This window comes from Acanthopagrus latus, chromosome 7, assembly GCF_904848185.1.
Source record: "Acanthopagrus latus isolate v.2019 chromosome 7, fAcaLat1.1, whole genome shotgun sequence".
NCBI classification, from domain to species: Eukaryota; Metazoa; Chordata; class Actinopteri; order Spariformes; family Sparidae; genus Acanthopagrus; species Acanthopagrus latus.
In genome coordinates, this window is record NC_051045.1 from 13,991,313 (window position 1) to 14,006,075 (window position 14,763).

The 14,763-nt window shown below is 37.3% G+C and overlaps 1 protein-coding gene and 1 long non-coding RNA gene across 4 annotated transcripts; one reads left to right on the plus strand and one right to left on the minus strand.

Moving 5' to 3' along the window:
• Positions 1 to 1,189: 1,189 nt before the first annotated feature.
• On the plus strand, positions 1,190 to 13,104 carry LOC119023575 (deoxynucleoside triphosphate triphosphohydrolase SAMHD1-like). 3 transcript variants are annotated; one of them, XM_037105630.1, is made up of 16 exons: positions 1,190 to 1,690; positions 1,929 to 2,038; positions 3,907 to 4,094; positions 4,400 to 4,560; positions 4,771 to 4,886; positions 5,647 to 5,717; positions 6,764 to 6,961; positions 7,051 to 7,151; positions 7,341 to 7,449; positions 7,551 to 7,642; positions 7,781 to 7,893; positions 9,045 to 9,247; positions 9,700 to 9,777; positions 9,928 to 10,032; positions 10,173 to 10,298; positions 10,570 to 12,236. In XM_037105630.1, the coding sequence occupies exons 3-16, from the start codon at positions 4,032 to 4,034 to the stop codon at positions 10,609 to 10,611; spliced, it is 1,578 nt and encodes a 525-aa protein (XP_036961525.1). In that variant the 5' UTR covers positions 1,190 to 1,690; positions 1,929 to 2,038; positions 3,907 to 4,031; the 3' UTR covers positions 10,612 to 12,236. The 3 variants fall into 3 exon arrangements, with proteins under 3 accessions (XP_036961525.1, XP_036961526.1, XP_036961527.1); XM_037105631.1 differs by having other exon boundaries at positions 1,952 to 2,038; XM_037105632.1 differs by lacking the exon at positions 10,570 to 12,236 and adding an exon at positions 13,038 to 13,104 and having other exon boundaries at positions 1,190 to 2,038.
• An 847-nt stretch (positions 13,105 to 13,951) lies between these two features.
• On the minus strand, positions 13,952 to 14,416 carry LOC119022168. The gene is made up of 2 exons (XR_005075844.1): positions 14,305 to 14,416; positions 13,952 to 14,215 (listed from the first exon to the last, which is right to left on the minus strand). It is a non-coding gene; the product is annotated as an uncharacterized LOC119022168 (long non-coding RNA).
• Between the last annotated feature and the right edge of the window lie 347 nt (positions 14,417 to 14,763).

Here is a 14,763-nt window from a genome sequence, read left to right on the forward strand (position 1 = left end):
GAGGTGTTGCTAAAATTGAAAAAACATTTATATATGTTGGGTGGATACATTTATAACAATGTGTCAGATTTTACAAGCTATTCATATGATTAGTAAGTAAAATCTGACAATGAAGTGTGAGGTGATTTAAGCTCTCAGATTGATGCGGTGAGGTCAAGTTACATTTTGTGATGTGAAGTGTGACATCACAAGTCACCACGATAAAACGTTAGTAGTACACATATCTTCTAGTTTGACATTTGTACTAAATGTGGCATATCATGTTCACATGAAATGCCTATTAGCCCGAGACCAAAATCATCTGTTTTTCAAGGGAAGTCACACCATCTCCATCTGGGAGTGTGGCGACCAAAATAGGTATTTAAAGACAAATTGTTTACTTTTTCCTAACCTTAACCAAAACATAATGACAGTGTTGTTACATGAGAGAAATAGAAAATTCAGACTAAACAAATGTAAAGTTGCAACATGAAGTAAAAATCACTTTTAACATATTTGTCTCCATGTGGAATTACATTTATATAAATAAATATAACTAATCATGTTAAAAGGATGGATTGAGTTCCATACTCTGATAGAGGAATGACACAGAATTACACATTTAAAGAACAAAGTGGAGTTCTTGTTTCACTTCTCTCCCTGTGATGAGTTGGCAAAGTGACTTTGAAATGTCAGTATGGGTGTGGGCGCTTGATGGAATGTAGCTCTTTAAAAGCAGGACGGCATTTTTTTTTTACTCTGAGTGGCCCTACCTGTAAACAGGTAAACAGAGGTGCATTTGATAAACTGTGGATTTAATAAACTGTGTGGGCATGACCTGACCTTTTAGTTTTATCTGTCTTTTTCATACCAGGATATACCTTCGGGCCAAACTCTTGATCAGCTTGGTTAGGTCTGTCAAGAGACTTCCTCATTAAATGAATGCTATACATATACAGTATATACTACAAACACTGAAAACCCCTTAATTTAAGGCATTTTTTTTTCTCTCGTACCTGGGTGAGAAACAGGCAGCATGATGACAGTGAAATCCCAAAAGGGCAAAGAGTTTTTCTATTTTCAAAATCTGAAATAAATTTGACCTCACCTGTAGAGAGGAGCTCTCCTTTAACAAACAAGTTATGATTTCATTCAGCGTTATTAACCAAAACAATTTTGTGTATCCCTGAGGTCTAACAAACATGTTGAAAACCTTTCTTTCCTTATAAAACATTTGCAATTTGTTTTTTATTTCACAGCCTGATTTGTTTACATACAGTGTTTGCTAGTATCCGGGTCTCCAGACTTCTTCTTCCCCGCCTCTGCTTTCACATTGTCTGAGTTATTGACCCCCAAATTCTGTGAAAAATTGTGAAACCATTGCCAGGAATTTGTAGCATCCAATCCACATGCTTACATGCATCTCAGTACAGAACTGTCTATTTTTCATGGGAAGTCAGTCCATCTCCATCTGGGAATGTGGCGACCAAAATAGGTATTTTAAGCCAAGCCATGATTTTTTTCTAACCTTAACCAAGCATTTAACCAGAGCTGTTAAGGTGGGGTTTTGTTTGGACCCAAAATGCAGAGGCCAGAGGCTGGAAATCAGTTTAAAGATATTCATATTGCTACAGAGTTCTTGAGGGAGTGGAAGACGAGGAAGGCAGGCAGGCAGGCTCGGCTGTCTGGTGGTGACGTAGAGGTATCACAGGTGAGCCAGTGGAGCAGAGAGCTGAGCGCAGAGGTGCTGGAGGTTCTGCACACGAGGGAAAAAACATGAGTATTAGACAAAGCCCAGTAGAGGAAAAACACTTGAGCTCAAGCACAAGAAAAATCTCTACACAAGAAAAACTCTAGAACTACACAAATTTGAGAGTTTGTGCACTGGTTTAGTCACTATACAAGATGAAACAATCTGGCACCGAGGTTGATGAACTTATGATCTGCAGGTTGCGCGTCTCTGTTGCCACAGATACCGCTGCTACACCCAAAGACACAGCCATAGATACAATTTCGGAGAGCTACAAAACACTAAACGATGATGGCAAACAAGGGAAAGGTAATATAACATGCAACTACATACCACACTCCATTTTCAGAGCTACTGAACTATCGTAATTATTACTGTACTTGTATTAAGATTGTGTATGTTTGTTGTCAATTGTTGAGTCTAAAGTCTGTCTACAGCTGAAGGTGATGAAAACACTGACGATAAGGAAGACTGTGGTTTGAAAAAGACTAGTTGATAAAATACTCAGGAGAACTTTTCTGTTTTGCTCCACAACATAAATGTTTTTAATTGTATCTACTGATTTCACTCCTCTGTAGCTGTGGCTTCATGTTTGAGTTCTTATCGTTTTGCAAGGTCTGCGTATTGGTGCAGGCTTATCTCTATTGTTAAAACCAATTTCGGATTCATTGGTACATCTTAATATTCAAGATTATTCTAGCCAGATTTTTCTTGTCGCAAAATATTCCTGATCTTAAGTTGAACAAATTGCTTCTGTTCAAAGTGCCCTACTTATATGTCAGATTGGTAAATCAAGCCTGTCCTACTATGGTTTGGAGTTTAGATTCTCTGCCCAAGCCTGAGTCTGAGCCCAACCCTGACTTAGTCGATACCTGCTGCTTGTTGGGCCAACACTGAAGTGTCAGTTAACCAGCACATTGTTTGAGTTTATAGCACCTCATCCACATGCTCACGTGCATCTTAGTGCATGATTAAAATAAAAAAATACCCAATGACTGTTACAGTATATCACAAAAGTGAGTGCACCCCTCACATTTTTGCAAATATTTTATTATATCTTTTCATGGGACAACACTGAAGAAATGACACTTTGATACAAGGTAAAGTAGTGAGTGTACAGCTTGTATAACTGTAAATTTGGTGGGTTCACTTTTCTGAGATACTGTATATTAGCAAGCATCATCTCAATGTTTGAGCTGTCTGAGGTGTTGCTGAAATTGAAAAAAAGACATTTATACAGTTGAGTGAGTAATGTGTCTTATCTGTTTTATTGATGTGTCTTGTGACAGTCTAATGTGTTTTCAGTTTTGATTTACTGAAATGTTTTTTCCACGATGAGGGCAATGACTAATCTGATAGGTGTAATTAGCTATAAAAGCCAGGTACTGTTCCAACCCCTCAGCTGTAGAATTTATACAGCTGAGGGGTTGGAACAGCAATATTATACCACGTGTTAGTATAAACACACTACATCACTGTTCATGTGACTACCCGGATAAATCTGCTGCTTGTGTGTGTGTGTGTGTGTGTGTGTGTGTGTGTGTGTGTGTGTGTGTGTGTGTGTGTGTGTGTGTGTGTGTGTGTGTGTGTGTGTGTGTGTGTGTGTGTGTGTGTGTGTGTGTGTGTGCGTGCGTGTGTGTGTGTGTGTGTGTGTGTGCTAGTCAAGTTTAAAGGATGGATTGAGTTCCATACTCTGATAGATGAACGATACAGAATTACACATTTAAAGAGCAAAATGAAGTTCTAGTTTCACTTCTCCTTGTGATGAGTTGGCAAAAAATGAATATCTGTCAGTATGGGCGTGGGTGCATGATTTATAACACTTTGAGTAGTCACATGCTGCAGGAAGGGATTTGATGACCTGATGCAATGATCAAATGTGGTTCTGTAGGAATAATATTACGTTGTCTGCATATAATGATTTCCATTCCCTCCTCAACTTATTGGGCAATACATAAATGTAGTTTTAGGGAAACAGGGTTGTGAGTCAAAAATAAAATGGAGTTGCTATTATTAGATACCTTTTATCAAATTTGTTTAATACCTGTATTAAGGAACGCTACCTCTTAAACTGTTGTGTTTTGTGTTCTGAAGTCTTGTGTTTTTGGAGTAATGTGTCTTATCTGTTTTGCTCTCAGTTTTCATTTACTGAAATGTTTTCTCCACTATGAGGACAGTGACAAATCTGATAGGTGTGGTGAGATATAAAAGCCAGCTGTATAAACACACTACATCACTGTTCATGTGACTACCTGGGTAAATCTGCTGCTTGTTGGACCAACATAAAAAGTGTCGGTTAGCCATGACTACACCTTCTGAAAGCTCCAAATTGTCAGAGGAGGAAAAGACAATCTTCCAAAGCAAGGTAAAATATCCTGTACTGTTACTACATGTCACACTTCTTCTTCAGGCGTACAGAAATATCGCAGTTATTACTGTACTTGTATTAAGAATGTGGATGTTTGTATTCAATTGTTGAGTCCAAAGTCCGTCTACAGCTGAAGGTGATGAAAACACTGACGATGAAGAAGTAAATTGTTAAATTGTATCTATTAACTTGACTCCTCTGTAGCTGTGGCTTCACGTTTTAAGCTCAGAAAACCCTCAAGAGATTAGAGCTGGTTTCACTGGAACTCTTTTGGGTAATATTTTGTGACTGTGTTCGGCCAGGTGTTTAATGATCCCATCCACGGACATTTGGAGTTACACCCACTTCTCATCAAAATCATTGACACAAAACAATTCCAGAGACTTCGATTTATCAAGCAGCTTGGTGGGGCCTACTTTGTTTACCCTGGAGCATCCCACAACCGCTTTGAACACTCCATTGGGTATGTTTGCATTTTTCAGATAGACACTGTTCTGTGTACTAAGATATTCAATCCTGGTGACAGGTAATCAACAATGACATGAACAAAGCAATGAAATTAAAGTCAACATTGAATTCCTTAGTACAGGTATACAAGTCCATAGTTTCTGTTTTGTAATATGATACGATAATTGAGTAATGAGTGATGTTTTTTTAATGTTGTGCTGTAAAGGGTGGCACACTTGGCAGGAGAGCTTGCACGAGCTCTGAAAACACGGCAGCCAGAGCTCGAGATCACTGATGAGGACATTCTTTGTGTGCAGATCGCTGGTCTCTGCCACGACCTGGGTGAGTAATACAAACCTTTTTCACCATCATACGTAATAAGTTTTAAGTGGTAATTTCTGGTTGTGATTAAGAGTTGAAATGACAGTGAAAATGTATTTGAAAAATTGTCAATGAACGCTGGTGTTGATCTGATTTACAGTGTTACAGCAAGTATTGACAATTAAAGGCTGCCCCGTAAATGAAGAATGAATGAAGAAACTTTTGTGCAGAGTTTCACATGAAAATGTACAATTTAGGTATTTTCACCTTTCAAAAACTCCTGTTCTGTTCTGAGACAGGTACTTTTTCTATTCTTTCCTGTAAGGCATTCATAGTGCAGCACTTGCTGTACACACAAGAAATGACCGCTCATTCACTCATTACCTTCAAATAAAATGACACCCAAGGTTTTCCGCCATAATGAGAGGTAAATAAAAATGTAGGACACTTATCATTCATAGTCATTGTGATTCATTATTAACAGCTGTAGTCAGTTTGTTTAAAGACTCGTATGGAACCTATTGGTATGTTGATGCAGTGATGATTCTGCAAAAATGTACAGTATGTCATCATGAGCTTATCAAATTCATCAAACAGATAAACATGGATAACAGCAAAAAAGTTTGATGTTCAGTACCATAAATAACATGCACACCTGGAAGATCAGGGGGTCAAATCACCAACCATCATACGTGCTCTACCTCCTGAGTCACAGCTGCTCACTTCACAGTTCACACACCATAATTATTAGTTTCTCTTATATCTATCTCTCTATATCTAGGACATGGGCCCTTTTCCCATCTATATGATGGAACGTTCATCAAGAAACAACGTCCAGGATTTATGCGGAAGGTAAGTTTTATATGATGTATGAAAAAAGAAAAATTTAGAACAGAGAAAAACAGAGACAGGAACTGTGTGAACTTTGTCATGTTTTATGTTGATATCCTAATCAGTGTTGATGGTTAATGTAGGTAATTGAGGCAATAAAATCCTCAGTGCGCAGAGAAAGTTGGGTCATTAGAGTTCTTCTTGAACAGCCTGCCTACATGTACCAGGATGCATTGGTGTCTGTATATTTGGTAGTGTTGTGTAATACAACTAGTTTATTTAGTATCCTTTAGATCTCAGTCCTGTGAGAAAAATACTAATTCATGACATTGTTCATAAAAAAAATGTGAAGACATGTTGTAAAAGTTTCAATGAATACAACAGAAACAATAAAACAGAAGATGGCTGAGTGGACTGATGACCTGTAGTTGTCACAGCTCGTCACTTCAGGTCATATTTCAAGGACAACTTAATAAAAAAAGGAGCTCCATGCACAAATGCCGTATCACCACCTGGCCTCTTTATGATTATCATATGGTATTAATAATCAACTTGCCTTCCACACGGTAGCCTCCAGAGCTGCTCTGTGTAAAATGCAGCACAAACTGAAGGATATTCTTCATCAAACAATGCTTTCTGAAGGCTCAATTATGAAATGTCAAAATATTTAGAAGAGCAGCATAATGACAAGATACAAGACTTTGTTCTGTAGATGGATGAGGCGACTGACAGTAACAAACACCATACATCCAATTTCTGATGCTAATAATAATAATAATAATAATAATAATTATTATTATTGTTGTTGTTGTTGTTATTATTATTATTATTATTATTATTATTATTATTATTATTATTATTATTATTATTATTATTATTATTATTAATAATAATAATAATAATAATAATAATAATAATAATAATAATAATAATAATTTATTTTTGGATAGGGACAATGCACATTCATGAACACTGAAAATGTCTCTGTAAGTATGCCGGATTACAGCAGAGCTGCTACTTTGCATCCAAACTTAAATTCTCACGCTATGAGTCTGTTTCTGTTGCAGCATGAGAAGGCCTCTACAGAAATGTTTGACTACCTGGTGAAAGACAATGACCTGGAGAAGGAGATGAAGGACTGGAAGCTGGACCTGACTAAGGACCTGATCTTCATCAAAGAAATGATTAACGGACCTCTGAACGCTGAAGCAGCTCAAGATGAGGAAATCAAAGATATGATGGACCCGGAAAAGAGGGAAACTCCAGTCAGTCATACACAAGTAAAATCAATCAGTATCATCATTGCTACAGCAGCAAATATCTAAACCCACTGTTCTGTGTGGCATCTTCTCAGTGGCCGTATGAAGGTCGGGGAAAGGAAAAGTCCTTCCTCTATGAAATCGTCTCCAACAAAAGAAATGGCATTGATGTGGACAAGTTTGACTACTTTGCAAGGTGGGACTTGTTGAAAAGCTACTGTAGAACTATTTACTTTTTGATATAGAATGATGAACTACTATGTATGACAAATACAATATTCTCTGGATTGTTTGAACAATGTGCAGATTCCTTAGAGTGAATTGATTAGTTAAACATATTAAGCCCAATTTCTTACCATATTTTTTTAACGTTGATTTATTTTAGGGACTGCCACCACCTGGGCATGAAGAACAACTTTGACTATCGCCGCTTCATACACTTTGCCAGGGTGTGTGAGGTGAAAGGGGAGAAGCAGATCTGTGTTAGAGACAAGGTTCAGACATTGTTACTACTGACTTTTTTTTTTTAATCAGATTTTAAAAAGCAATCCATTTATCTGATTAGATGTGACTAAACTATTGGTTATCTTAACAGGAAGCAGACAATATCTACAACATGTTCCACACAAGGTACTATCTCCACAAGAGAGCCTACCAGCACAAAGTGACTAAGATCATAGAGACTATGTGAGTACATATCCCTCCCATTTAGCATCATCTGCTGTCTGATGTAGCTAATGTCATTTCCCATATGATTTACTCTGTTGAATGTAACACTGCGACATATTCTTAAAAGAGATAATGTTGTTGGGTGTGGTTATCCAGGATGACAGACGCTTTTGTAAAAGCAGACAAGCACATCAAGATTGAAGGCTCAAAAGAGGAGTACACGCTCTCCACAGCCATGCAGGATATGGAGGCCTACACCAAGCTGACAGGTCTGTAGATACCACCGTGCTCACTGACCGCCAAAATATAATCAGTTCATCCTCGACTCAAAGTAGACGTTTGTGACAAATTTGAGAAAGTTCCGTCAAGATGCTGTTTTAATACCACATTCACAAGAATGTGGTATTAAACCCATAACAACCCATAAACATAATGTCTCCAGCCTCGGCTTTCACTGCTGCAGAGGTATAAAAATGTCAGACATTTGTGCTGCAAATTTCAGATTCACTCAACAGAGAATAATGTTTATCATGTGACAAGTTGTTTTATAATATATTGATTAATCATGTTGAATTTGATATATTACAGATGATCCTTCTTGTAAATTATCCTAACTGGTTAAGTGACTGTCTTGATACATATGTTAGATAAAAAACAAATGATTAACAATCTTGTATTTTAATACCAGTAAGATGCTGAAAATTGTATTTATCAATCATCTTCGGTTTTTGTATTATATGTTTAAGAGATCAAAGCTGAATTTGCCACTTATTTCACTTGTGCAATATTGTTAGATTTAGTTAAGAGAGCATGTCATTTTCACAAGTCTGCACAAACCTGCCAATAAACTGACTATATATGTCTGGACTTCTTGTGTGACACAATCATAATTTATATCAAAATCTCCAAAATTGAGGGAATTTTACGCAAATAGCTTTATTAAAAGGTAATTACGGGGTGTTATGATTCAGGATTCTGTGTTTTTGTGTTGTGTCTTATGTTTTGATTTCCATGCCCTCCTGTGTTCTTTCAGTGTCACCCTTGTTCTTCCCTGTGTTTTCCCCTTTCTTCCCGTTGCATGTTTGTCTCCCGAATCATGACACGGGGGATTTGTTGATTGTAAATATGATGTCATAGATCTGCCTGAAAACAGGCTGAAAATTCAGCAAGCTTTTTAAGTTGTGGCTAAACTTCCAGCCTAGAAACAAATGCATTCAGATGCCAACAACAACAACAACAACAACAACAACAACAACAACAACAATAATAATAATAATGATAATAATAATAATAATACATTTAAGAATGAATTATTAAGTAGCTTTATAAGAGTCAAATTATCTAGAAATTAATTTCTAACCTTGTCTTTGGTTTGTTCAAACTCACCTTTCTTCAGCTCACCTCATTGTTTGTCCTGTAGATTGTGTGTTTGAGCGAATACTCTACCCTACCTCCAACGAACTGAAAGAGGCTGAGAAGACTCTGGGGAGTAATCCTGAACATCTGGTATCTGAGCAAAACCCCTCGTCTTCCTCCAACGAACTGAAAGAGGCTGGGCAGATTCTGAAGAGGATCATCTCTCGAGACCTCTACAGGTTTGTGGGGGAAATACCAACTAATGAGGTGCGTATCTAATGTCTCTGTGTGACCTTATTGCTTTACACATCTGTTGAAATGTTTGAAACAGGATGTAAAACTCTTTTTGATTTTGTTAAGTGCACACTGCTTGTTTCTGTCATCTCTATCATTTTACACACCTTGTATAGGTGTTGTGCCTTGATTTCATGTTGACCACAGCAAGGTCCTATAAGAAGCGTTGCTAGAAATTTCATTTAGATGATGTCATCGCATGCTGTGCAAAATCATAGACTACTTCTACACTAAGCTGGGGCATTTTTAATTCACATCGATTATGTGTGAAAACAATGCCCACACAAATTTCTGGGCCATCTTAACCCGTAGAATCCCCCTTTTCAGCCCCCATTTTGGGTAAAACACTGTTTTAGTGTGGACAGAGAGCAAAAACGAGCAAAGATATGCCTCCTGTTTCTAACCCTTTCTCCTTCCTCCCTAAGGATGTGACCAATGCTTGGAAGGAAGAATTGAAGAAACCGCTCCCTCTTGAATTGAAACCTGAGGATTTTGTAGATTTGGTATGTTTTTACGGCTAATTACTTTAACTTCCCTTTTCATAAAATCTCATTCTTGATGACTTATTTGATTTATCAGATGTTCGACCCTCTGTTGCCACAAAATTCAATTGTGGATAAAAATCAAACTTCTGGCTCACCTTTGTCATTCAGGTCTTTGCTCTGGACTATGGGATGAAAGACAAGAACCCTGTGGATCATCTGCACTTCTACACCAAGGAGAACCCAGACAAGGCAGTCAAGCTCCCCAAAGAGAAGGTTAAAACTAAAGCAATGATGACAGAATATTTCATATAAGTCTTTCCTTGCGTGAGCTGTTTGTGCCCTGTGTGTCGTTATTCATGGGGCAGCTTCTGGTATGTTGATATTCATAACTTAATGCTGCTGTCGTTTTTAAGGTGTCCCAACTTCTCCCAACAAACTTTTCTGAGAAGATAATCAGGTTTTACTGCAAGAAGACTGACGAAAAAAGTCTGAAGGCTGCCAAGGACCACTTTGATCGGTGGTACAAGAACCATCAAGAGGTAACAATTAGATCTAAAGAATATTTCCACTTATTGATCTACCGATTCTTTTCTACATTAATTGACTAATAGCTATCTCATATAGATGTTAAAAATCTTAAGGCCCAGTGTGGCATCTTGAAGTATCATGTTTATTTTCTGGCAAACAATCCAACAGCAAAAAATTATCTGTCACATAAGACAAAGACAAGTTGCAGCAACAAGTCACAGGCTGGATTGAGGTAACATTTGGCATTTTCCACTTGTCTGCGCTTTCTTTACCAACCTGCAGAGGACACAGATGGCAGAACATCAGAGAACAGCCGTGGAGTAAACAACCAATTAATCTGAAGTTTGGAAGATGAAGATGTAAAACTGAAGAAAGAAACCAAAAACTCCCTGGTACTCATCTATCAGTTCTGGGCAAGCTAATTTTCAATGGCGTGCAGGGGCACTTTAGCGCTAGCATCAAAATGACTATTTTTAAAACACTAAGAAGGCTCAAGGCAACATGAAACTTTGCTCGTAGTCTCACCAGAGACTCTACACATGAACACGAGCATTGAGAACATTGTATTTGTACACACCATAGGAGCTGGATCTCCGGCATGCCACCGTCATGGCAGACAGAGAGTGTTGATGCCCGAGAGCGACCTAACAGGTAGCCTGTTATGTTGCACTGTTATGTTGCACTCGGGGATCGACACTTTTTGTCTGCCATGACGGCGGCGCGTCGGAGGTGCAGCAGTAACCGTGAGTCGTTCAAAAACCTTTTTAGTAAACTCTGTGTACACAAGCAATGTTCTCAATGCTCGTGTTCATGTGTAGAAACCCTGGTGATACAACGAGCAAAACTTCACATTGTGTCGAGCCTCGGTTGCTTTTTGACGAGAGTTTCACTTTAAACAAAGGAGTCACTGAGAGACTGAGGTTTGGCCTGATTGTCCGACATGCTTCCTAAAAGAAGTCACTGATAGTCGAAAATAAGTTTAACTTTTTATTAATGAAAAACGATGATCAACTCATGATAAAATACACAAACTCATCAAAGTAATCACAGTGATCAAAGATAAATAGTGGTCAACAAAACTATGGCGACCCAGCTCACCTTCTCTGTCTAACAATGAGAAATGAACAGGTGCCTATATTAGCTAATAACCCCGCCCATATCCCCCTACTCAATATGACCACATAGTAAAATATCCATAAACTAACCAAAACAAACACCTAGAGATAACAATATCCATTCACCTTGTAACTAAATAGAAAAACATCTATTAATTGATTCATGGCTCCTGTAGCATCAATAGCAATAATGCATATTCAAAGTATGTACTTAGGCCTGCTCAATATTATACACATATCTTTGTTGTAGTTTGATCATTTTAAAGTCAAGTTTCTCGTTCTGCAGCTGCATGTGCCTCATTTAAGACTGAATCCCTATTTGGTACCATGTTAGTACCAAATACGTTACATTCTGTAATCATGTTGTGAAAAATCAATCATGGTTTCTTAAAATGTCTTTGTGTAAAACTGAATACTGAATGTTTTACAGCAGGGTTTTATTCAGCCATCAGTCACATTTATGCTTATTTATGTATTATCTGTGCATTCTTCATGATCAGGTAAAGATGTAGAGCACTGTGTAAAGCACATCTGCAATGGAGTAGTTTATTTAAAGTAGACATTTATTTCTTGATTAGGAGTTTCAGATATTTAGAGCTGTTTGGTTCGGTAGTTAATCATGCTAATCAACATGGAAATTTGACAACATAATGTTTTGACTTGGCAGTTGTGGTTATTTAACTCTTTTTTGTATTCTTAATTTGTACTTCTTCAATATGAAATACTCACTTTCTCTTATTTGATGTAACTATCTGTATGAATGTGGTTAAGACAGACTTTGGATGTCGTTGTGATTTGATCAGTGTGGAATAAATAAAGGGAAACCTCCCAGAAGTTATTATAATCTTTCAACTTAATCCCTGTAAATATTTTAAGCCTGTGGTGACCAAAGTTTCTATTTCAGGCATTTATTCTTGCATCCAGCAGTTCAAAGTCAATATTAAAATTCTGACAAAACAAATGTTCGAGTTGATCAATTTTAAGGATGTCATTATGTGCATACAAACATAAACACTTTTGATTCTGTGCCTTGTTAACACTTTACATTTATCTTAAAATATCCTGCCAATACACAAATGGCGGGTGAAATATGTCTTTAAGTTGATACTACAGGTCAGACTCATCAAGAGTAGGGTTCAAGTCCTGTCAAGTGCTCGTTAAAGTTTAAATATGGAGCTCATGTTAGATTTTACCAATGGTATTTTTTTCTGTTTCTGTGGGACACATTTTTGCCTCATTTTATCCTTCTTGTCACATGACATTCACGTTACCTTACCTGCTAACCGGTAGCCCCTAAACAAACCCAGTCAAGTAAACAAACTAACGTAAAAATGTAACTTACTGGTAGGCTACGGCTACAGCCAGTGGCTACGGAAGCCGTTCATGGCAGCTCTTGCAGGTTGAAATCAAGACGAACACGTTATTAATTAATTCGTTATCAGGAGAAACCAATCTTTGTTATATCAAGATAACGAGATAACTGCATTCCTTATTAGGAGACAACAATCTTTGTTATATCGAGATAATGAGATAAATGCATTCGTTATCAGGAGAAACCAATCTTTGTTATATCGAGATAATGAGAAAAAGAAGAAAAATCCATCGCCGTTCTCGTCTTCCTTCTTTGTTTTTCAGGTGAGGGATGAACTCTGACCGACCTGTCATCCAGTTACAGTGCAATCTTTCATATCTCATATACTGCCAAATAATCTTTGAGTGAATGTTGAATAATAATACTATGACAATGAAATGAATTTCACATTATCTAATTTTTAAAATAAATATTTGTCTTTTTATATATTGAAAGTATTTTTTTTTCTACTGTTGTATCATTCAGTCACTCATAATGCAAAACCCCACTGAAATATTTTAAGTAGTTCACACATTCTAAAGTCTTTATTTATTCATTTATTTTAATGTGCTGTTGAACAGGTTGTTGTGGAGTTTCCATCCTGGCATAAGATGTGTATTCGAAAATGTGGACTCCTAGAACCTACCCAGCAGTGTGTATAAGCACATCTGGAATCATTTTGTTGTTACAATGCTTTTCATTTAAAAACCTCATTAGTTCGAGACACATACATACACCTTTGCACCTTTCTAATTTTAACTTTATCAGTGGATTATTATTTTCATTTAGAATTCCTCATTTTATTACATTTTTATTACAATTTTAAACATTAAATAATGATGCAATTATTGTAATTTAGCCTATTTTAGATTAATACTTTATTTTATTAATGCCTGTATTTATTGAACTATTAGTTAAATGCTTGATTACTATCTTCGGTGACACTTGTGGTCTGTCTGTGAAAGATATTGGAACAAAATGGCCGACAGCAATAGACATTAGAACGACCCTCAGTCGTACTCATTAACCCCAAAATACTCACCAAAAAAAAGATGGGAACATTAATATTTGACTAATTTGATTAATATTCTGCCTAGATGAAAGACTGTGAGTTTACTTAATTAAAGAAAATTTTTGTTGATGTTCAAAGTATTTTTATGTTCAAGAGTCTCACAGAGGACAGCAGCAACATCAGCCGTTACTTCTGGTTCTTTTAGTCTTTTTCGAAATTCTTTAAGCTCTGAGCAGACACTTCACCTCTCCTCTGTCACTGATGCTTTGTGGATGGATGGATCACCCGCTGCAGAGCCTTCCTCTCCTGGCCCAAGCACCAGGCAGACAACATGTCAGTCCACAAAACTTGATTACAGGAAATCAGGATTCAGTTCAGGAAGCTGTCGTCCAACTCGTCCTCATCAGACCATTCCACTGCCCACACTTTCAGCTCCTGGCTGCTCTCATTCTGGAGAAACAAACAATGACCATCAGCACTCTGCGGATATATCAGCCATGTTTGATCCCCCTTGTAAAGTAAAGGTGAAAGATACTCACGCTTTCCCTTCAGGCTCCAGCGGCGGCGCATCTCCATTGTTTGGCTCTTCTTGGTGATTCGTCCTTTCAACCGTCCATCACCTGCAAGATGAGAAAGCAGAGCAGTGGTTGTTTCACGTCTCTTTGTGCAGGTTTTGTGTGTCTTTGTGGAAATTGTTAGTAAATTTGTGGAGGTTTGTGTATATTTGTGGAGATTTTGTGTATTTGTGGACGTTTTTTGTTAATTTGTTGAAGTTTTGACTCTGTGGACTTTTTGTGTCATTGTGGAGGTTTTTGTGTATTGTGGAAGTTTTAAGGGAATTTGTGGAGATTTGTAGAGATTTAGTGTGTTATTTTGGAAGTTTCGAGTCTGTGGAGATTTTTACTGTATTTATGGAAGTTTTTAGTGAATTTGTGGAAGTTTTTGTTTATCTGTGGAGATTTTGTGTATTTGTGGCGATTTTGTTAATATTTATGAAT